General features: G+C 43.6%; 2 protein-coding genes across 5 annotated transcripts; one reads left to right on the forward strand and one right to left on the reverse strand.

Moving 5' to 3' along the window:
• The first annotated feature begins 257 nt into the window (after window positions 1-257).
• Window positions 258-14,854, forward strand: trim25 (tripartite motif containing 25). 3 transcript variants are annotated; one of them, XM_029624786.2, is made up of 11 exons: window positions 258-341; window positions 2,111-2,821; window positions 3,764-3,859; window positions 4,071-4,304; window positions 4,486-4,654; window positions 7,858-7,902; window positions 8,130-8,240; window positions 8,788-8,838; window positions 9,330-9,449; window positions 11,061-11,120; window positions 11,868-14,854. In XM_029624786.2, the coding sequence occupies exons 2-11, from the start codon at window positions 2,213-2,215 to the stop codon at window positions 12,398-12,400; spliced, it is 2,028 nt and encodes a 675-aa protein (XP_029480646.1). In that variant the 5' UTR covers window positions 258-341; window positions 2,111-2,212; the 3' UTR covers window positions 12,401-14,854. The 3 variants fall into 3 exon arrangements, with proteins under 3 accessions (XP_029480646.1, XP_064862363.1, XP_064862362.1); XM_065006291.1 differs by lacking the exon at window positions 8,788-8,838; XM_065006290.1 differs by lacking the exon at window positions 7,858-7,902.
• dgke (diacylglycerol kinase, epsilon) lies at window positions 14,650-23,565 on the reverse strand. 2 transcript variants are annotated; one of them, XM_029624789.2, is made up of 11 exons: window positions 22,444-23,565; window positions 21,965-22,124; window positions 21,640-21,759; window positions 21,081-21,224; window positions 20,575-20,732; window positions 20,280-20,328; window positions 19,704-19,817; window positions 19,251-19,322; window positions 18,784-18,911; window positions 18,343-18,454; window positions 14,650-17,977 (listed from the first exon to the last, which is right to left on the reverse strand). In XM_029624789.2, exons 1-11 carry the CDS (start codon window positions 22,893-22,895, stop codon window positions 17,756-17,758), a joined length of 1,731 nt encoding a protein of 576 aa, XP_029480649.2. In that variant the 5' UTR covers window positions 22,896-23,565; the 3' UTR covers window positions 14,650-17,755. The 2 variants fall into 2 exon arrangements, with proteins under 2 accessions (XP_029480649.2, XP_029480648.2); XM_029624788.2 differs by having other exon boundaries at window positions 21,941-22,124.
• Window positions 23,566-23,636: the final 71 nt, after the last annotated feature.

Below are 23,636 nucleotides of genomic sequence, written 5' to 3' on the forward strand. Positions count from 1 at the left end.
TGTTTACTCTCAGGTATGGCCGGGTATTGATGCCCCAAAAAACTACAGTGGAGCTTGTATTGGCATAGTGTGGGCAGTATGAAGGGGGAAGAGGCTGAGATCCAGTATAAGGGAGAAGTGGATACAGGAAATTAGTTTAAAGAGTATACTAAGTAGAAAGTCATTATATACAGTCTACAAACTGGGCCCCACTCCAGTACAGTAGGTGGCGGTAATGCACCATAACGTTGGATGCCAACTGCGGATAAACCCCACCGAAGAAGAATCCACAGACAGCTACTCAGAACTCGGGGGACGTACGTAGAATACGTTTGTCAGCTGTCAGTGCACTTTACAGCCTGGTAAGTTTGATTCCGTTGCCTACTTTACTTAAAATATCATACATGTTCAGGAACATTAAAAAAATATAAAAAAATTATGAAGGCCAAATAGACATACAGCTGGCCACTTCACTCTGTAATAACTGTAATAACACAACATCTAATTTCACAACATCTAATTTCTCTATCCAAAAGGGGAAACGGTAAGGTTAGAATCAAAATAAAGTAGATAATGACTTCGCGCAACGATAGTATCTTCAAAACCCAAATATTTAATATATATGCACCACGGAAGCAAAGACTGTAAATAAGTTTCGTTTCGCCAGAGTGACGCACTGAAACTAGAATACCATTCTACTAGCGACAGGATTTTCTTTCAAAATAAGAGTCTCCCTGCAAGGATATGGAAAGCTTTGGGACTATCCTTTTGTTTAACACTAGTTACGTACAACTGTTTCTCAAAGCATTGCAACCACCTTGGAAAAATAACCTATTTTTAAAAAATCATTCATTATTTATACCAGCATTTAATTTGAAAGTTTACATAAATGCTGTTATGTTAATACAGAGTGTTGCTGGCCTTTTACTCCACATTGGCCACAATGCAAAAAAAAAAAAAATGTATATATATTTTTTAAATTGAACCTTTATTTAACTAGGCAAGTCATTTACAACGACGGCCTACCCTATATACACTGAATTACATACTGGTTTAATAGAGAAAAAACTACTATTATTTGTGCCGGTGTTTCCCAAGTTTTCACAATCATTGTAAAGCCCTAGTTATGTTTTTGCAACCTGTGTGAAATGGCTAGGTAGTTAGTCGTGCTTGCTTGTGGCGTTTCAATCAGTGACGTCGTGCCCTCAGACCTTGAAGTAGTTATTTCCCTTGGAAGTAGTTATTTCCCTTGGAAGTAGTTATTTCCCTTGCTCCGCAAGGGCCACAGCTTTTCTGGAGCGATTGGAAAGGGGCCGAAGCAATACACTGACAGTAATTTCTGAAGATGATTTATTTAATGTGATTTGTGATTCATTTAAGGAATTAAACAAATCTGTCCAAGATTTTAAGGTCAACCCTGTTACCTTAACTGAACTCACATTTTAATATTGTGAAACTATTTCTGTAAAACATCTAATAGTCAAATCAGTGTAAAAGCAAGTGAGCTGGTTCTACTCTTTTTGCCCATTTTCTGGTGTTCTGTGTTGGAAAACTGAGCGGGTTGAGAATAACACATGAACCCTTCTACTTTATTTATGGTCAACCCTGCTACTTTATTTATGGTCATCCCTGCTACTTTATTTATGGTCAACCCTGCTACTTTATTTATGATCAACCATGCTACTTTATTTATGGTCAACCATGCTACTTTATTTATGGTCAACCCTGCTACTTTATTTATGGTCAATCATGCTACTTTATTTATGGTCAACGGTCAACCCTGTTACTTTATTTATGGTCAACCCTGCTACTTTATTTATGGTCAACCATGCTACTTTATTTGTCACCCCAAAAAAATATTTAAGGGATTGGGATTTTGAAATGTTTTATTAAGTTTAACATGTGCGTTTTGACATTCAGCTAAATAAACTTTTTTCCCAAAAAGTTGCACTACTCCAAAGGCACCTAATTGGTGGAGCTACCCCAATATTGTGAACATACCAATAGCTATACCAAGTGGTCTTCATTTTTTTTTACACTTAAAAAAATACTTTGCATATAAGCACCATGTAAATGGCAATTGATTACAATGTAATATCTTTAGAATGAAATGTGAGCTTTTATTTTGAAGGTTTCCATACAAAGGTGACGTCATCATTTCTGCTGTTGGCAGAATAGTAGTTTAAACAGAACACTCACAGACAACACAGCAGCAGACAGTTGTAGTTCCATCATGGCGGAGGATATGTTTTCCCTCATGAGTCTCGAAGACGAACTGAGCTGTAGCATCTGCCTCTGTGCTTTCGACTGTCCGGTGACAATTCCATGTGGACACAACTTTTGCCAAGAGTGTCTCCTAGAAACCTGGAAAGACAACTACAGCTGTCCACAATGCCGGACCCACTTCACCACCAAACCAGAGCTGAAGAAGAACACCGTTCTCAGCACTGTTGTGGAAACGTTCAAAATGAAGTCGAATAAAAGCGACCTCCCCAGTGAGGTGGGCGACTTAATCATGTGGGATGCGGTCAAGATGGAGCCCAAAGAGGTGGCTATCTTGTGCGACACCTGTATGGAAGCCAAAGCATTCAAGACCTGCCTCACCTGTATGGCGTCGTTCTGCCTTGAGCACGTGAGGCCTCATCATGAGAACCCAGTGTTTGGCGCGCATCAGCTGAACGAGCCTCTGGGCGACCTGCGCGACCGTATCTGCACCGACCACCACAAGCTGATGGAGTTCTACTGTGTCCAACATGGCCGCTGTATCTGTGGTGTCTGTCTGCAGCAGGTGCATAAAGGCTGTACCTTCTCCAGCCCTGATGAACAACGGGCACTGCAAGAGGTAAGTTCAATAGATTTTAATACACCCCATCCACAGTCAGGCATACAGTAGTGTTGTGCCAGCCCATTGCCCCCTTGTAGTGCATGACAACTGTCTAGATGACTGGACTTTTTTATAACGGGAAAGGGGATAGACCAGAGCCTGTCGTTTTAATGGGAGCAAATTAATCATAGTGGGCAGAGCCAAGCACGAGCTAGTGAGATCCTATTGACTCATTCTGGCATTTATTTGCATATTTCCGTTATGGAACGCCTACTCTGAAGTGTATGTACAAGAACTCAATTCGCCCTTGCACTCCTAAACAATTTCGTTTTAAGAAACTTTGGCAAAAGTTAGTCTACAAAACCCAGTTCACTGTTACAGATAGTTTGGGAAACGGATAACTGAATGTTGGCCAAAATCCTTCAACCACTGCCGGCCCCTGGGCTTCCTCTCATCACAATATTTGGTAGTGAGTGGAAACTAACCAGATGTTTCACATTTATACATCTGGTGAAATACCTAGCATACTGTTCTGTTGGGATACCTAGTCAGTTACGCAACAATGCGTTCAACCGAAATGTGTCTTCCGCATTTAGCCCAACCCCTCTGAATCGGAGAGGTGCAGGGGGCTGCCTTAATCGATGTCCATGCCATCAGCACCCGGGGAGCAGTTGTTAGGGGTTAACTGCCTTGCTCAAGGGCAGAACGGCAGATTTTTCCACCTTTCCGGCACGGGGATTCAAACCACCTTTTGGTTACTGGCCCAAAGCTCTTAACCGCTAGGCTACAGGCGTAAGGTCACTGGTTCAAGCCTCAGTACTGACTGTTTACCCTATTTAGCTACAGAAGTGATGTCATTGATCAAATCACTAATCCTAAAATAAAACAAAAGTTAACCCATCTTAAGAGTTAGAAATGTTTTATTTGGTTGAAGATGATATTCATTCATGTCTCATTCAGTCTGATTTGAGGGGCAAGTTGAGTCTGCTGGATGGAAAGATTGACAAGAACCAGACTGTCATCTCTCAGATGAGTGACCAGCAGAGCAAGTTGAAGGTGAGCTACCATTTTTTTTAAACAAAGGACTCAAGAAAATGTCTTTAACTAATGTATTCACTAGCAAGTAATCAATATACAAAGCAGTTTGAAAGCTTCGAGCACGTGGAAAGACTAAATATCGAACACCCACACAGTAAGAGCTGTGCGATATGCTGTGCGAGAGATCAATTTGAGAACTCCACGTATACCGTGTGTCCGTTTCCTCCAGGACTCTGCAGCCAGCAGGAAGAGAGCTCTGGAGGACGAGTACCGCCAAATCCGGGAGCTGCTGGACCGTGACGAGCGTGAGGCTCTGAACACCGTGGACCGCGAGCAGGAGAGCGCTCAGACCAAACTCCAGAACCTCATAAAGAAGTTCAACCAGAACATTGCGAAGCTTAGTGCGGCAAAAGATGGCGTCGACAGCCTGCTCAGTCAGACTCAGACCGTGGCTTTCCTACAGGTGAGTCCAGTGTAGCGAAGGTGGCTTTGGTGAACTGCTCGCACTCAGGTGATGAGAAACCTTGCCTGAAAGCAGAAGACTTGCGTCAGCTCCCGGCCTTAGCTCAGTGGGCTAATAGTCTTGAAATTATAATATTGACTATAATATATCTGATTGGTTTTGACCTTTTCCTTTGGGACAGGCCTCAGTTGACATGCCGGCAGCAGTGGCCTTTGACCCCTATACCCCGAAGGTCAACCTGGACTCTAAGGCCTTGGCAGCCTGGCATGCCTACTCTGCAGTCCTGAGGGAGCATCTCACACATGTACTGAAACAGCCTGTAGAGGCCAGACTGCAGATACTCAAACCAGGTGTGTGTGTGTATACAAGTGTATGAAACATGCTTATGGGCGGCATTTGTATGATGCCTTGTGATATTGAATTTAATTCCAGAACTTTGCATGGACATGTTCGACAATGGTGATTTTTTACATTGGAGAGCAATAAGGGATCAAACAATGAGTCCAATCAAACAATAATTCACAATCCAACATCTCATCCCTCAAATTGGTTACCAATCTGGTGTTGTGAGGCGTTTGCTTTCCAGATTCCAAGCATTATACTTAGAATACCTAAGTGAATTAGTCACCACTAGCCGGCCTCCGCCCAGTACCCTGCCCTGAACTTTAGTCAGCGTTACTAGACGGCTACCACCCAGTACTCAACCCTGCACCTTAGACACTGCTGCCCTATTTACATAGTCATTGAATACTGGTCACTTTAATAATGTTTACTTACTGTTTTACCCACTTCATATGTATATACTGTAGTCAAGGCCTATCGTATTTAACTACGGCTTTAAATCCAATTTCTATTCATAATGTGTACACACCATCATATACATAGTGTACAAACCATTAAGAACACCTGTTTTTTTCCATGAGACTGACCAGGTAAATCCAGATGAAAACTATGATCCCTTATTGATGTAGATGGGGGGGTACACTGGGATTTTGAAACCTTGAGACAGTTGAGGCGTAGATTGTGTATGTGTGCCATTCAGAGGGTGAATGGGCAAGAGAAAATATGTATGTGCCTTTGGTAGTAGGTTCCAGGCGCACAGATTTTAGTGTCAAGAACTGCAACGCTGCTGGGTTTTTCACACGCAGCAGTTTCCCATGTGTATCAAGAATGGTCCCCCACCCAAAGATTCAATGATTATGAAATCCCTGCTATTATCAAAAGTATCAACAGTAGTAGATGTAGGCTACCGTTAATCATTGCCATTTCCCCATTAATCTAGAATCTTTGGTTATGGTCATTTCCGTTTATTCAATGTATTAATACGGCATAGCGTTCTCATTCTCGTAGTGTACAGGTTGTTTGGAGAGCTCAAACGGTCTAATGTTTATCATAGAAAGAATGTAACCATCTACATTTCCTAATCTAATGTTTTGCTTAAAGTTAATCTAGCATTTTACCAGAGAGAAAAGAGGCTACACTTTAGAGCGCTGTCTGTTGATAGAAAGCCAGTTTGTGAATTCTCATCCGAGTGGAGAAGTGCAACTGAAGCAAAAAATGTGTCTGATACCGAGCAGAAACTAACTAAACTCACCCCATTCCGTACAAATGTGCGCAACCGCAACATTTAAACGAGGCTACAAAGAAAACGAATGGGACTGTGTAGACTTCAAAATCGGGGGTGTGAACTAGGTTTCTATTCAAGCGGTGATCGACATGGTAATGACTCTATAGTGTTGGCGAAAAGTTGAGAAAACTGACCCTCCGTTACATCGTGACGTGTCATGCCGTAACGTACAGCACGCATAAAGCAACTATTTCTGTCTTACAATCTCTCTCCGCCAGGTGTAGCACTTCTCTCATCCTTTAAAAACAAGAAATGGACAGTGACAGGGGTAAGGGGGGGATACCTAGTCATTTTTTGCGTCATCATTGCATGCGATCATCATTCTCAAAGCCGCTGTTGACTTCTAAGATCACTTTAGCACCGCCCTAAAAACCCGACTCAAATTCGACACAAACGTTCAAATAGGTATGTAGTCACACATTATATAAACTCTTTATAGTGTTTTATTTACATTTTCGAGGTGATAAGTTGGACAGATCGAGTGGAAAAAAAGCAATTTTCCCACACAACATCTCTCCTTCTCACTATCACGCATTAGTTTCGCTTCCCCACCCGACATTTTTAAAAAGACCCGACGGGGCTCATTGCCTGCTTGAAATATGCAGAAATGGGCAGTGTTTAGGTCATGTAATTGATTCTGTTGGAAAAGGGAGAAATTGTACTTTACAATGGTATTGACATTACAGTTGATCTGGAAGTATTACGTTTTTGGGGTGCTAAAATAAGGGCAATTGTACGGACCAAGGCGATGTACGAGTTTGTTACAACTAGATCCATGACAAATCACATGCTTATCAAGCACAAAGAAACATTCTCGGCGCTGGACAAGCATCAGCAGACATCTCGCATTTTGTCTTTTGTCACTGCAAAGCACAGCTGTGAAGCCACCAGAGCCGAGCATGTAAAAGCGTCTGCTTGCTTCCCAGGCGAAACAGTTCGGTGCATATTTTTGAGTTTGTGCATATTATTGTGACGTTTTTGTTAGTTTTGGACTTTGGTGAGATTTTTTTCCGGCTGTTCGGGCACACAAAAAATGTTCTGGAGGCAAGCTGAAGTTCGGAGCCGAAGTCACGCCCCTCCATCAGTGATTGGTCAACAGTAGGGATTCTTCAATAAAGTCTGTCATTCAAGGAGACACGACTCTTTCATGCACATTTTTTCGTTGTAAAAAAACTGCACAGAACATCTTAGTTAGATGTAAAACTGCTTGACTAAGATTGTCGGCAAAAACCCAAATGTCATTAATTTTGACAGTATTTTAGATGAATTCGGACTATTTTGAGGAAGTGTATACTGGCTACAGCGTCTCAAAATGGACAAACAGTACTATTGCCGCTTTTTTTCCCTCTCATTTTTCAAGCACACTCGTTCGTTTAGGCTAGCCAAGGTTGGCTAGGCGCAAGCCGAACTAACTGATGCCTTAACATAGCTCATTATGGTTTCAATGAATGGCAATCGAGCAATTAGAACTTATCTGTAATGGTTATGATAAGTTATGCATGGTTGCGTGCTGTTGGCATAGACAAATGCACACATTTTCCAGTGTGTGCCATTTATTATCATTTTTTTCATTTAGAGCACTCAAATTATTGCGAGTACTAGAACAGTAAAATGTCACATGCCCATCCCTATTGTAGAGTCCATGCCCCGACGAATTGAGGCTGTTCTGAGGGCAAAGGGTGGGTGCCACTCAATATTAGGAAGGTGTTCTTAATGTTTTATACACTCAGTGTATACATTTATTTTCCGCACTTTGACATTGCTTGTTCTAAAATTTCTTAATTCATTTTGTTTTTGGGAGAGAGATTTGGGTGTATTGTTATTACTGCACTGTTGGAGCTAGGAACATAAGCCTTTCGCTACACCCACAATAACACCTGCTAAATATGTGTACATTACCAATAAAATGTGATTTCTTCCCAACAGCTGAGAGGTTTGCTCCTCCTCTGCTGCCAAACTTCTATGAAATGGGTGAGTGCCGATACGCCCTCGTCTTTATAAGAACTACATAACTCCTGCTGGCATACAGTAGCGGTTGTAACCTCCCAGAAAGGTATGGCTTTTGTCCGGCTAAATGGTACAGCCACACTAGTTTGTGAAATAAGTAATAGACTCATAGCCTAATCACGACCTTGGGCACTGTATTTATTTGGGTACAGTGTGACACTATCTAAAGTTTCATCTGGTCTTTGTTTCAGGAGGCATGCCACCACAAGGTCACCTGAGAATGCCTCGATCCCACAGCCCAGGAGCTCCCCTCAGGGCAAACCAGAGGAAGAAGCCTCCACAAGATTCAAACCGAGAGAGAAGTAGGCTATTACACGATGGGTCGTTGTGGCCTTGTAGCCTGATAAAGATGGCCTTTTTAGTGTCTAGGTACATTCTACCAAGACACTACATTGAACCATTCAACAAACATAGAATACGATACACCGATTAGGTCTCTCCATTTCCTTATCAGACCAGACAAAAACAGGACAAATACAGCTCGTTCTATTCAGTCAGAAACATCTGTGACATGAAGGGTTCAAAAACCGAGTGGCAGATCATTGTTATACTGTCAATTTATTTTACCTTTATTTAACTAGGCAAGTCAGTTAAGAACAAATTGTTATTTTCAATGACGGCCTAGGAACATCTGCCTGTTCAGGGGCAGATTTGTACCTTGTCAGCTCGGGGGTTTGAACTTGCAACCTTTCGGTTACTAGTCCAACACTCTAACCACTAGGCTACCCTGCCGCCCCAATAAAGACTTACTGCCAATTATACCACTCTATTTACACCTCTGAAGGGTCAACTATGACCCAGAGTTACTTTTTTGATCCTACAAGTCTCTCAACCATTTCTCCCTTTCAGAGTCAGACAAGAAACGAGATCACAAGGAAGGGAAAGAACATAAGGCTGACAGTGAGAACTGATTTTTCAGTGTTTTTCTGTGTGTTTACTTCAACTACTGCCAAGCTCAGATAACAGGTGTGCTGTGCATGACATGGTTTTTTGTTTATGATCCGGTTTAACAGGGTTATGGCTGTTCAGTCTGTTTTGCAAACCTTAGTTGGAGAGAGCGCTTAAAGGGATATTTTGTCAAATAAGCAAATGTTGGCTAGACGCTCCCATAGACTTCCAGACATTGTGCTACTACTAGTTAGCAATCGCGTAAGAAACTACCTTCAACTTCCTTCAAACTGCATGCAGACACTAATATGGTATCAATGAGTTCATCGGATGCTGGGTAAGTAAAAAATAAATAAAAGGGGCTTAATTGCCAAAAAGTCTAACTATCCCTTTAACCTACATGCTTTAGGCAGCAGCTGACTCATACAATATTGTGTAAAAGTACTGCCTGCAATCATTGGATATGAAAATATATTCTAAATTAGTTGTTTGTCTTCCCTCAGAAAATCCCCAAAAGCCACCTAATGCTCCCAGAGAGTTCGCCACTCCTGTTCCACACACACCAAGGGACCACCCCAGAGGACAATCAGCAGAACCCAGACCCAGGAACAGGGAGGACCCAGGTAGAACTGTTGTTCATGCAAAACAAACATCTATCCACTGGGGAAATGTTGCTTAAAACGATATCCTCTGCTCGAGCAGCTGAATTCCATAAGTGAGCCTCCAATGACAAATTTGAATGCAATTCTGGATACTTGTCACAACTTGGGGGGGGGGTGTATTCCAGAGAGAAGGTTTTACATATTTAGAATTCCCTGAAAATATCCCGCTTCTCTTAACCATATGAGGGAGTACGTGATTTCTTGGTTCCAGAACGTCTGCTTCTCGTTTAAGTAATTATGCTAAGTGAATTGCAGATTGGTTGATCCGACAACTGGCACGCAAACATTCAAAAATTGGCCTCGTGTCGATGACAGAAATAAACGACAGCTATGGATTCAAAAAGACAGAGCCCAACATTTCACAAGTTTAGAACAAGAAACTATTGTAAACATACAACGAACATGTTCACACATTTACCAAAAATGTAATACAGCTGCCGCTGCAATAGCCAGAGCGGGAGCCTGGCAGAAAATTGCAGACCGAGTAAATGCTTAAGTGAAGCGGCCCAATTCCAATAGGCCTAGCTTACACACATGGGTGACTAGTGATAACGCTTTCACTTTATAGAGCACTGTCATTGCAACGCTGGTGATATTCGTGTCACGGCTATGGCCTAATAAGTCAATTGTAGTAGCCCATGTCACAATTGCAATGGTGGGCCCTTTCCATAGCCTTATATAGGATGAATAATTCATTGAGTCCGTTTCACGACAACATGGGCAACAATGTGTTCTATGTTAAGTTGGAACACCAGTGACGTTTGCAAAATCTGCGGGATGAATTACGCTATTTATCAATTTTCATCGTGTTGCTTAGGTTTATTCATTTAGCGATTAGCAAAACATCGCAGCCTACTGTACCTGCAAGTCTGTTAAAGACCTCCTTGATTATATGGACCGCTTGATGGGCAGGGAATGTAACAAAGACATTAACAACAACAAAAAATCTCTAATGCAAGACGGGCTCTTCTTACGGCTCTACGCACAGTTGCCTTGCCAAATCGTTCAGCGTCATCCTCATTGTACAGGAAACTTCCAGAGGCCAAGCGATTGCTACGTAATACAGAGTTTGTAGGCCTATGTCAGTTAAGGCGAAACTACGTTGGATTACATTGGCTATGTACGGGTTGAGTAAATTGGCCAGATATTGATTGTGCGGAATAGGTTCCCCAAAAAAAACCTCTGAATGATTTCAAGGATCTAGTCGAGGTCCAATAGTTTGTTCCCTTCGTTGTTTGCCGTGCGTTACAAAGGCTCTGATGTCAATTGTGTTTTCCGCAAAGGGACAGGCCATAGTGACGGACAACAATCTGATTGGCGGAGAAGCCCTGTCTTTATTCACCAGGACAGGCTAAGATCAAGTTAACCTCTGAAGGTAGCAGGTTTGCTTCCGAGCATTCGTTGCTATGGTCAATCAGGCTATAGGTCGAGCTCTCTTTCTGGAACCGTAAATTCGGAGTTAGTTTGACAGATCTGGCCAACTCCCTAATCCGGCTTTCTGGACCACCCCTCCGGTTGATCAAAGTCACCTATGCACTCTACTAAACTAATGTCATGGTGTTTCTCTTACAGGACAACCAAGTGTTCTCCCAAGTATCACGTCTGCAGCAAAACGAAATGACCTTCTGCAATGTAAGTTCACAAGTGGTTTACCGCAACCGCGTAGCAAACCGACTCAGTCTAGGGAGGCTAGGATAGGCTATACGTTTGCCAGAAGATACCGACCCTACCGTTGCGCTTGTTTACACTGAGCTGCACTGGGGCCGGAACTCAATCATGGTTACATTAAGACACCGTGGAGCCGGCGTGAGATATGGGAAGGAAAACAGGGATGCAGGGATGGGATATGCCACTGTGCTCCTTTTATCCACGCTGCTCCATCGGAATCTTCTGGCAAGTCTGTAACCTCTGAGTGTGCGTTCAACATAAGTCAACAGGGTGTTGTGAATGTCTCGAGGGGAGACGGCTCATGGTGGTTGTTGTCGCTCATATGATGACAAGTATAACAATATACAGAAAGGCATGCCAAACAAAAAAGTTTCAAACACTCAGCAGGAGATCCCCATTGGCTTGGGATGCTACTCTTGATCCGCTTCTAAGATTGTTGCAGTAATTGCCAGTCAATCACTCGCACCTGTGAGCAATTACACAATCCTTAACCCTGCTGGTACTCCTAACACCTGGCCTGGCAGCTGCTGCCAGCCGTGGAGGGATGTCTGTAGTGGAAATAGACTCTGTGGTCTAACCACTTATCTCCCTGTATTCCTAACACTAGCTTGAAAACAAGTACTGCATTCTGAAGGAACTTTTAGAAAAGTGTGTGCAATGGGTGTGTTTGTGTGCGAGAGAGAATCTTACCTCCTGTTTCTCCCTCACCAGATGGCACGGTTCTCACCCTTGACCCCAAAACAGCCCACAAGCGCATCTCCCTCACAGAGAACATGACCGTGGCCTCTGTGTCAGACGAGCCCACCCCTTACCCCGATGGCCCCGCCCGTTTCTCCGTCTGCAGCCAGGTGCTCACTTCCAAGGGCTTCTCCCGCGGCCGCCACTACTGGGAGGTCAAGATGAGCAGCAACAACTTCACCGGCATCGGCCTGGCCTACAACAGCATCGACCGGAAGGGTCCGGCTAGCCGGCTGGGGCGTAACGCCCAGTCCTGGTGCGTGGAGTGGTTCAACGTCAAGCTGTCGGCCTGGCACGCCAGCAGTGAGACTGTACTGCAGAACCCGAATCCGACCCGCGTCGGCGTGCTGCTGGATTGCGAGGAGGGAACGGCCACTTTCTATAACGTACAGGACCGGGCATACCCGTTCCATACGTTTGTGTTCCAGTTCGCCGAGGCAGTGTACCCGGCGTTCTGGCTCTTCTCCAGCGGCTCGTCTGTTAGCCTGTGCAAGCTGCAGTCTTGAGAAGTTAACACACAAACACACATTCTTCTCCCTCGCAAATAATTAGAATATACAGCATCTGGGTCAATAAATGACTTAATCATACTGATATTGGGAACTTGTATCTTAAAGGTTATTATTTGGTTGTGGTCACTGACTATAGTAATAATGCAGTGTAGGTCATATCATTTTGGACTTTGGTCTCTTGTAACTGCAGCAACCTCTAAACAGGCAGCATTTGTTAATCAGTAACTAATGAAAACTAAGCACTTGCATACAGGTAAAGGAACATTACAAATTATTATACAATATTATTGTATTGTCAAAAGCATGGTTGACATCCTTACTACCTTTTTGTTTTACTACTGTTGTGATGTCAGCAGCATGCCGTGAAAGGAATTTAAGCCGATTTATTCCTTAATGGTTCATCAGACATAGCGAGTTACATTGGCTGGATAGAAGGAATTAGCTGACACTGTGATCATTCATGTCTGATTCGCAAGGGGTTACGTGACGTGCTATAGGCAAACACGACTTACAAACAGAACTACTAAGTGGTATTTGAACCAGGCGAATGAGTTCTTTCTCCGGCTCTGCAGTCCTGGCTAAATGTCTTGATCATCCAGTTTACAGATACATTTAAGTGGTCTGTGGGTAGCTGTTTACAGCCTGTTTTATCAGAGCTTATGATCTCTTGGTGTGGGTCTTGGCAGTACACAGTAATCACATGTAATATACACAAAACGACGTGAATAAACATGTCTAACGTGTATGTTATCTACTGTATGTGAACAGTACCACAACGTTCAGAAGGCCATGTACTGGCACACCTACGCAAGAGGTGAAAACAGAAAAGCATCCACATTATTATTGATACCCCCAAAGGAAAAGTGGGTATCCGTTCACTTTTTTTCTTGATCTAATACATTTCGCTACAGTGTTTCACATAGAGCCTGGAAGTGAAGGGGGTTTCCGCATGGTGCAGTGTGAGGATGTGCTGAAAGCGCTTCTTGACACTGCTACTACAGGCTTGATAGAACCTAGCCTGGTTGCCAGATCTGCATTTGTTTTAGAATTACACTGAACAGGGCAGAGGAGTTGGTTGATCTGGCAACCAGGCTAGATAGACCCAGCCTGGCCCATAAGAACAAGCAGTGGTCATTTAGACCCTGTGAACAGGAGTTGTTCCAACTCTGTGGGTTTTGTAAATAGGGATGATTTAGGGCTGGGGGTTTTCCTGTCTATGTGACCAGACAAAAGAAAAACTCTGGGCCCAAGTTATAGCTAATTTAGCTATAGCCCATAGCTAGGGCCTTCTCATGTCCTAGAAGGGTACGTATCTGTAGCACAGTGATGGTCTGTTGGTGTTAGTTTGGACATCTGTGGGTGTCACATTGTCTGTAACACGGGTGCATGCTTCTCATAATTCATGCCTCTGATATTGTGGATTGGAACTTTTCCATTTATGGACATAGTGCCATTGCTACGATCGGAGAGCAAGTTGAGAATAGCATGTGATGGATTCGTTTTGCTTTGCAAAGCCCGGTGCCAAATGAATAGTTGGTGTCATTGCCTTCTCCCGCTATAGAAACACTAGTTTTCCTGATTTTTAAGGGATTTCGACTGTTAGTGGAATGAAGGCAAGCTGATATTTAAGGAAAAGATGAATTCATTTGCTGGATTTAAGCCATTATTGCCACTGGCTTTTTAAGAGATCCCCAAAGGTTTGGACAAAGTCTGAACGACTCGCGTACACAACACCAGATGGAGCAAAGATCAGAGGGCCATTGTCATGGTCCTTGTGTGTCAGCACGTTATCCTCTCTGTCCATTCCTTCCATCTTATAAACTCGGTTCTTAATTAATGTGCTGATGGTGTACTTCGTGTTGGTTTGGTTTACTGACTTTGTTTGATCGAGTCTTGTATATTTGAAATTGTTGGTTGTGTTTTAAAGGGTAAGGTATTGATTCTGTTTGTGTATAAGGGGTTTAATCTGGTTAAAGACAACTTGATAATGTCCCCTCGTGATTTACTATTATAAGCTATTTTGTGCTAATATATTCCTCCAAAAATGTATCACATACAAATACATATAGTTACTAATGAGTGTGGTGGTTGTGGCTTATTTGTTCCACATATCTAGACACGTATATACTGCATTTGGGGATTATATTACTTCAAACTGCTCAGTAGACTTACCGCAAGTGCATGGGAAGAAAAACTACTATTGCTTTTCATATTATATACATGTAAAACAATGACATTCATAATATATATGAAAATATTTATTATTGGTGTTTCCAAATCCTAATTTACATTGCTTATTACATTCAGTGAAATGATCCGTTTCAACATCTGTAGTAGCAAATTCAGGAAAGCCGATTTATTTTCATCTTTGTCTCTTAAATGTTCCTCTTTTTTTAATTGCTTTAAAGTGATTCATTGTTTGCTTACAATAAAAGTAATCGATCCATCTCTCGATCCATCTTTTCTTTTTAAATGGCCATGAAGCAGGTGGCAAATTTCGTGCCAATTGGATGGAGAGAAAATGGGAGTCATATGCATTCCATTCTATTATGCCAGTAAAGTGCTGTTATAACTAAGTGATTTCTTTGACACTTCCCACAGCAATCTTGTGCATTTTATGTAGTGGTTTGACTGCAAAAACTAAATGTGTAGCTAAATATATCTCCAAATATACTGTACCTTGTGGTACGCTGTAAATTTGACTCAAATCTTTACAGGAAAATGTATCAGCAATAAGACTATCACAGGTCTCCTTCCATCGTTGGGTGTAGACATAATGACATGTACATTAACGACCAAGACTGTGATTATCCATTACCATTCAATATCTGAAGACAATCTAATTGAGAACATTCGGTGGCATACAGTACATGCTCTTCGACAAACACATGGAATGAGGCTATTTCTCCAGCAATGCATCGACATTTCTAAAAAACCTCACAGCCTATAAAGTACCACAGTATGAGTGATAACACCCATAAAACCTAGCAGTCACATCCCATGGAGGATTTTTTTTAAGAAACATTTAAAATAAGGGGCTGTGTTTCTTGTAGGCTTACCCTGGCGTGATGTTTCGATAACCAGGCAAATCTCTCTAGTAAAAGGTGACCTTAATAAATAGATTTGCCTGTATTTACTCCCCTAGCGATGACGTGCAGGAGCTTGCGGGGATTTGTAGTTTTGCATTTCCACTTTGATGCTAATTAGCATTTTCAAATCTAAGAGTAAATGGAGCTGAATATATCGATAAGTCACCTTGTCCGAGAGAGTTCGATGGTTATCAAAACGTCACGCCAGGGTTAGCCTACACGAAACACAGCCCTCAAGTGTTTTTAAAATAGGAGAGCTGAATGGTGGAAAAACTATTGGAACCATTTCCCTGTTTGACCGCTAGGTTTTATGGGTATTATGACACCTCCAGTGTGGGGCTCTATACCCATTAAACTCAACTCTGGACATTGAAGCCAGTTCCACTGCATTTTTTTCATTGTTCCCCTCTAATCAGGGACTGATTTAGACCTGGGACACCAGGTGTGTGCAAATCATCAGGTAGAACAGAAAACCAGCAGGCTCCGGACATCATAGGGTAAGAGTTGAGTAACCCTGACCTATACTGTTTGAAATAACATTTCCGTCCACAGTTAAGATGCTCAGACCTGTTTCTAGAACATTCAGGTTTGTTGTAAACATACAGTAGAAGCGCAGATACACATAAAATGGGTGTCCTCAAGCAACGAGACGATTACCCAACGGCTTAACACACACAAAGGGAATGTAAGCACTTATATATCACAAGCATAGGCATTATATTGATAACTATGGACCTCCGAAGCTTTAGGTTAACATTGACAATCCTCCCATTATACAGTTGATGCCACTGGTTGGCTCTGGCTTAATCTCTTAAGCGCCAAGACTTTTAGGAGACCTTCCAGGTCATATTTTTTTGCAGTTACGCTGTACAGATGATTAGGAGTGCTGATCTAGGATCAGTTTTCCCTTATAGCTCACACTGAATGAGCTTATATGGACAGGGGGGGACCTGGTAGAACCAATCTGATTGCTGTGTTAACAGTTCTGTTCTACTGCACGTGATTTGAAATAGAATGGCAAACGCAGTGATCAGACTGGTTCCACGGGCTTAGGGACCTGCAGAAGTGCTTAGGAACCAGGTGTGCAGCGTGACTGCATAAGAGTCGACCTGGAACACCCCCTATAACTTTATTATGGCTGTAACAAACCTGATATCATCTCAACTTTGAACCTTGACCTCACTAAAATGACAAAAAAAATCTGACATTCTTGAAAGGTGACAGAGATTCAGAAAAACCCCAATCACAGAGCATTAAAACATTCCGAGGTAATAAACATTGACAGTCGACACACCATAGAAATAGAATGGCTAGATGCTCACCTATTTCTATGTGACAGACATTGGGTGTCACCTAGCGGTTGTCTAGTGCTAAGCAGCATGAAGACATTAAAAAGTGTTTGAAATAAACAATCTTTCCATCGTAGACAACATTAACTAAATAGATACGGACAGTGTAATACAACTATACCTATGAACACTTTGAGCAGTTGTAACTCAGTTTTGAGGGATGGTACAATTCTAACTATATCCTATGGAGTAATTCCTACAGTGCAATAAGAAGTATCCAACACAAAGAGGTCTAATTTAAGAAAAGGACAAAAATATTGCAAACAAAAGTAGGAGCACGCTAACAGACAGTAGATTATAGTGGTAGACATTTGGTCTCCAAAAATTACACGGTCGAAATGAAAAAACCTGTGATTAAATCCTTCATAAGCAACAGATATTTCACTAGGAATGGTTAACTAGGAGTCCTAATAAACTCATTATAAGAAATACAGTAACAAGTAACATTTTCTTAAGACTTAGTAACCACTAACTAGTGTCTGCCCAATACAGCACATATAATAGGGGATTTGGCCAACATGGCAGTAACAGTGCATCATCATGAAATACAGAGTTAACAAAACAAAACATCCAGTGATTGACTTACTAATATAAATATATATTCTATCATAGGAGTACGAGTGTCGAGGTCAATGCTTCCTCCTGAGTCAGGGACACACGGGGTCCATGTTGGGAAACACTGCCAAACTGTTATAACTATAGAGCTATTATAACTACGGAACAAGGGATCAGTGGAAATACACCATTCTCCACTGAAACATCTGCCTCCTTTACCCAGAGACAGGAATATGCCTGAGCTCTCACTTATATAATCTGGGGAGTGTGCAAGCGTGGCATTAGGTCATCAGCATTTACTATAACAAACAGAGGAGGGGTATGGATGAAACATTGAGGAGGTGGAACTTGGGGGCTCAGGCACGAGCAGAGGCGGGACCTGCTGGCTTGGGAGAGTCATGTGGGGCGGAGCTCTCAGCCTCGGAGGTGCTGGATTCGTCGTCGTCGTCGTCCGTCTGCTCGGCGCTGTGGTAGAGCATGAAGGCCTGGGTCTTGTGGGTGATGGTGATGGTGCACGGGCCCTGGGCCCACGGCTCCCCGTCCACCTGCATGGGCATCCGGGACGTCTTCAGCACCAGCTACAGAGAGATAGGAAGGGAGAGGTGGTAAGAGAGATGGGCGGAGAAAAGGGAAGAAGGAAAGAGGTGAGAGAAGGTTCTTTTTTTTCTTTTTCTTTTTACTTTGGAACAGTGATGAGCACAGTAAAAGCACATTAACATTCATTGTACATGAACTAACCACATTTAAAGACAAAACTTGCAAATTGCTCCGTTACTTACAAAAGATGGCCATTCAAACGGGTACCGTATCTATTCAACTCAGTTCAAAATTAACCAGGAAGTAAACACAGAATACACCAGTCCGGTACACCACTGCTGTCCTCTCACACTGTGGAGATAAAACAGTAAGTGGTGGTGATGATGGAATGGTGCCGTAACCTCACCCTGACTGTGTGGGCCTGACCCAGCCGCACCGGGTTGGCCATCTTGACTTGGATCTGAGCACAGTGGAAGGAGCCAAACACACCCACCACCTCCAGCAGCCCGTCATCCAGCCTGGGAGAGGGGACATGAGAAAAACACTTAGAAACAACATAGAAAAGCTTTACAGAGCATTCATAAGCCCTAGATATATGCTTCACAAATCACCCTTTAGATCGCATGACATTAGCTTATCAATGACTTCCGAAGCATCTCTAAAAAGGCCTAATGTAGAGTTTATGAAGGCGTCACAAAAAAAAGGACAATGTGATCTTTAGTTATCCTTTCAGTGATAATACACAAGCAACTTTTCAATGGACATAGTCTGATGGTAGGGCTTATGAGGCCTTTATTGTTTCCATTTCTGCAGTGTCTAAAGTCCTGTGTGAGCCAGTGGTGCTCACCGCGTAGGGGGGTAGGGCTCGTCCCCCATGCCCTCCCACAGACGACAGCCTCCGCCCCAGTAGCCGATGTTACACACGATGATGCCCTCCAGACTGGGCAGGGCCACTCTCTCTCCATCCAGCTCCAACTGTGGGAGCACACACACAGGCACGCATGCACAAACGGGCACGCACGCACACACAAACAGGCACACAATATTATTAAATGATAGGAGTATCAGCTAGTTCAAGGAGGCATCCAAGGATTATACAACGCACAAAGAATGCTCGAGTTCATTTTAAGTTTGTGACATTTACCAAGGCAACGGAACATTCTATTAAATTCTCCCAGAGGCATAGAGGTGAAAGAGGGCACAACAGACATGAGAGTCGTTCCCTGAGGCCACAATGAGTGTGCCTGCGTGTGTGTTGTTTTTGTGTGTCTGCGTGTGTGTTTGTGTCTGCGTGTGTCTCCTTGCATGCCTTACCTCAATCCTCTTATCCAGGTCTTTGCATTCTTGAACTAAGCAATCTTTGGTGCCATACATAAAATATACAGCCTAGAAGGAAAGGCAACAGTTTGACCAGTATAAAAGGGGGAAGCAATAGGACACGCGTTATCAAAAGCAGGCCACGTTTAAACGGATTCAAATATATATATATGTTTTAAATTTTCACCCAAATAACCACTCTTAGACTATTCTGAATCAGCCATTTACATAACCAACCACATAATTAATATTCAGTAAGTAAAAGCATTTCCAAATGTATTTGACTAAGAGAGAAAAGTAGCATTCAAGCATTTCTTTTCCAAATTGATGTGTCGACCATTACACTCAAGCAACCATCCTGTATACGTCCTCTCATACTGCATGTAAATTCAACCAAGACATTTGCATATGTTTGTTAACATTTTCAAATGAGTCTTCGGGCCGACTGACCTTGTTGATGATGCGGCTGGAGAAGAAGGAGGGGGTCTTCTCGCGGTGGGTGTGGAAGTTGAGCGCCATCAGAGCATCCGGGCCCACTGAGAAATAGTTATTCATGGACAGGACCTGATGAGGATAGGACACACGAGTTAAGAGGTCCTTTAGTGATCAAATCAAGGTTATAAACAGTGAATAATCAATCACGTAGGCTATTCCAGTGAGCAGGATTATTAAGTTAACCAGCTGGCGTTGATAAACAACCATTTAACGTGTTTTTCTGGTTCATTAAAAACGTGTATATTGGTTGTTGTTTGTCGAGGCAATTGTACCTCGTCAATTTTAAGTAATTTTCCTTAAAAATATGTTATTTCAAGCAATTTTGGACAGTTAGCTGGCTTACTAATTGATACAGCCCAATGTTTGCAATGGATCGCTTGGTTGGAGCATGGTTCTGTCAGTGGAAACAACAGTTACAGGTGTGATTCCTGCACACACTGAATACAGTACGTGTTGCTGAATTCTATCAGAATGCAGGGCAAACGGACAAGATCAAAAGAGGCTAGCTAGAGAGGGTGAAACGCAACTCACCTTTGGCTTACGAAAGTAGAGCCCCTTTGAGGCTACCTGAACTTTCCACCTGTTAGGACAATGAAGATCATACTGGATCATTTACAAGCATGTTACAACACAAATGGAACTAGGGATATTGAGGGTGGCAGCATTAGCACAGAAGGCTACGTTGCTTGAGCTTCATAGCATTAGCACAGGAGGCTACATGACTTGCGCTTCGTAGCATTAGCACAGCAGGCTACATGACTTGGGTTACGTAGCATTGTAGCATTAGCACAGGAGGCTACACAACTTCCTCTGGCTCTCCACTGACCTGTCCATCTTGACCACCTCTGCTTCGAGGATGTTCCGGAGCACCTGCTCCACAGGGATCTCCCCGGCGTAGCCCGACCCCCAGCCCAGGGAGTTGGACAGGTCGTTCCCCGTACCGAGGGGCAGGATCATCACCCTGGGGATGAACTGATCTTGGCCCTGGAGACCAATACACACACGCGCAGGTGAAGCAGGCGTCAGTGTGCTGCTAACACATCTTCCTCCACTGTCCCTATACCGGGCTCAAACCAGTGATCCTCTGCTCACAAACACACGTGACCGCCCTCCGTTACAATGTACCAACCGTTTGAGCTAAACATCTATAGTGATTAGATGCAAATGTGATTCCAATGGAACGTGCACGCCATCTACAGACGTCTTATTCAATAATAACCAACAACAGTAGTTACAGCAACGTTAGTTACAACAGTCTCTTGGCATAGAGCTGCACGACTCATTTGCTCCTGCCCATTGTCATGCGATGCATGTAGAAACACAGTCCTTTACCTTGAGCTTCATGGTGTCGATGGCATCCAGCACCCAGCCCACGGTTCCGTCCCCCCCACACACCAGCACCCTCACACTGCCTGGAGGCAGCAGGGTGCACAGCTGCAGGGCCTTAGAGGGAGGCAGCTCTGACAGGTCAAACACCTGAGAGGAGAGAGGAAAGGAGAAGAGGGAAGGAGAGAGGAAAGGAGAGAGGAAAGGAGAGAGGAAAGGAGAGAGGAAAGGAGAGAGGAAAGGAGAGAGGAAAGGAGAGAGGAAAGGAGAGAGGAAAGGAGAGAGGAAAGGAGAGAGGAAAGGAGAGAGGAAAGGAGAGAGGAAAGGAGAGAGGAAAGGAGAGAGGAAAGGAGATAAGGAGAGGATAGCAGACAGAAAAGGGATGATATGGGAGGAAACAAAGGGGAAACGGTGGATAGGAGGGGAGGAGATGTTTATGCATCCCACCATCACCGTGCCACCTCCACAGTCACTTTAACTCGAAAAAGTGCCTATTGTGCGCCAGTTCAATTTGACCTAGACATCTTAACAATTCCATAATATGCTACACAGAGGACTGACTGACCTGGACAGGGTTGAGGATGGTGCGGAACTCTCCAAGCAGAGCCTCCCCCATGTTGTTCCCACTGCGAGTGTTGGCCAGGACCAGCACGGGAGTCCAGCCGCTCCCGCAGGCAGATGCCAGCTAGACACACACACACACACACACACACACACACACAGTTAAAATTAAAGTAAACAAAACCTGTTTCAAGCCACAACCCAGTCTTCTAACCTGACTCAAGAGGGACTGGTAGTTGCTAGTAATGCAACCAAACAGTCGGTTCCAATCCACCATTTGGGACACCCTAACCCCAGACACTGACCCCTCCCTGGGTGTGACCTATGACCTTGCTGTACTCATCGGGGTGCCTGCGGCGGAGCTTGTTGACGTGGTGGAGGTAGTGAGGGGGGATGATGAGGCTGCGGAACTCGCCCAGCTCACAGCGCTCCCCGTCCGACAGGCTGAGCTTGCAGTCGTCGTGCACCGTGGTCTGACACCACACACACCTGCCAAGGGACAAACACACACCCATCAAGCACAATTTACTCGGAGTTCACTGTAATGTCAAGGCAAAAGATAGACAGCGAGCTGGTTAAGAATTGTACATGAAAGGAAAAGGACATGATATTAATTCCTGTCAATTAGCAAATAAAGCAAAGACAGCTTCCCCCATGATTGAAAAATTACAATAGCACCCTCTCCATCTTACATGCCAGAACCATAAGACATAAAAAGGTAACGCCTTTGCATCCCGCTGGACTGCACTGATTAATGTGGCATACAAAAACTCACACAAATGACAGCCTAGAAGCAAAGTAATATTACCTAAAGTCACACAGCTTCGGTTGGTTCCCACATTGCTCCTTGCAGACCGCACAGACACTGCAGAGAGGGACGTTTCCCCGGACCCAGCGGTGCGCCAGTGTCCCATCCGTTCGGGACGGAGCCATGATCTCTTTGCACACAAGGCTCCGGTCGGCGCGACGCAGGCATGTCTCGTCGGCGCACACTCCGCAGCAGTCGCAGACCGCCCCTTGTAGAATGTGTTGTTGGCATACACAGCAATAGGTGGGCTTGTTGAACAGGTCGGTGCAGTGCCAACCGTGCTTGCTCTTGCGGAAGAAGTCTTTCATGTGTATTTTCCGTTTGGAGCGTTGGACACTGCACCACAATGTAATGATCACGGGCACTACGACAGCGAGAGAGGTCCAAAACAGGAGTGTCCACTCTTCCCGTGACGATTGGTCGCGGTTTCCCTCGTCCCCCTCCATAGACATTCGAGGAAGGGTGGTTGGTATTAACGCGAATAAACTAATCAAATCATGGAATATCACGAGAATTCACAAATATAAACATTGTGCGCAAGTCGCGCGCATCATGATGTCCATGCAATAGCTACGAGAAAATGGCAACCTTCTCGTGTTGCGAAATAACACACAAAACAATGCTCGAGCGAGATTGTAAACATTGGCTACCGTACATTTTTGGAGGGCAAAAATACGAAGCTAGACGACGACCACCAACATTTGGAATATTAGCATACTGTTCTTGTTATCGGAAGTTATGCTAGCTATAGTTACTGGGCACCTGATGTGCTCCTTTACCTACCCAGCAGTGACTACATTAGAAACGGATAATCCATCGTCTGTAAAAAAGGTTGCATTGACATGACAGCTCCATTACTATATCAATAACAGGACTAAACAATATATTCATCGATAAAACATATGTCCCATTGCAAACAGTGGCCTTCCCACCTAATGGCCGTGTTCAAGCGCGTCAAAACCGTGTTGTATCATGGGTACATTTTGACTGACTAATCTGCAAATAATATTGAGCAGTTATTTACATAGAGATAGATATAGGACTCATCTTTGTCTCTATGCCATTATAGCGTATGTGACATAGCCTCAATGGCGCTGCCTATCTCCATTTTAAAGTAGTCCATGTTCTTCTTCCCGATTGGCTGATCCCTTCCCGATGACCCGGTTGGACATGACTCCAAAAGGGTCACCAGG

The sequence above is a fragment of the Oncorhynchus nerka genome, linkage group LG21 (genome assembly GCF_034236695.1).
Source record: "Oncorhynchus nerka isolate Pitt River linkage group LG21, Oner_Uvic_2.0, whole genome shotgun sequence".
Classification (NCBI taxonomy): Eukaryota; Metazoa; Chordata; class Actinopteri; order Salmoniformes; family Salmonidae; genus Oncorhynchus; species Oncorhynchus nerka.

Bases quoted from the DNA above. Each gene is read 5' to 3' on its own strand.
- trim25 (XM_029624786.2), top strand. From the start codon at position 2,213: ATGGCGGAGGATATGTTTTCCCTCATGAGTCTCGAAGACGAACTGAGC. The intron at 4,305-4,485 runs GTGAGTCCAGTG...CCTTTGGGACAG, and splicing joins AGACCGTGGCTTTCCTACAG to GCCTCAGTTGACATGCCGGC. The intron at 8,839-9,329 runs GTGAGAACTGAT...GTCTTCCCTCAG, and splicing joins GAAAGAACATAAGGCTGACA to AAAATCCCCAAAAGCCACCT.
- dgke (XM_029624788.2), bottom strand. From the start codon at position 22,895: ATGTCTATGGAGGGGGACGAGGGAAACCGCGACCAATCGTCACGGGAA. The intron at 21,225-21,639 runs GTCAGTCAGTCC...CTCTCCTCTCAG, and splicing joins CCATCCTCAACCCTGTCCAG to GTGTTTGACCTGTCAGAGCT. The intron at 20,329-20,574 runs GTCAGTGGAGAG...TTGTCCTAACAG, and splicing joins GAGGTGGTCAAGATGGACAG to GTGGAAAGTTCAGGTAGCCT.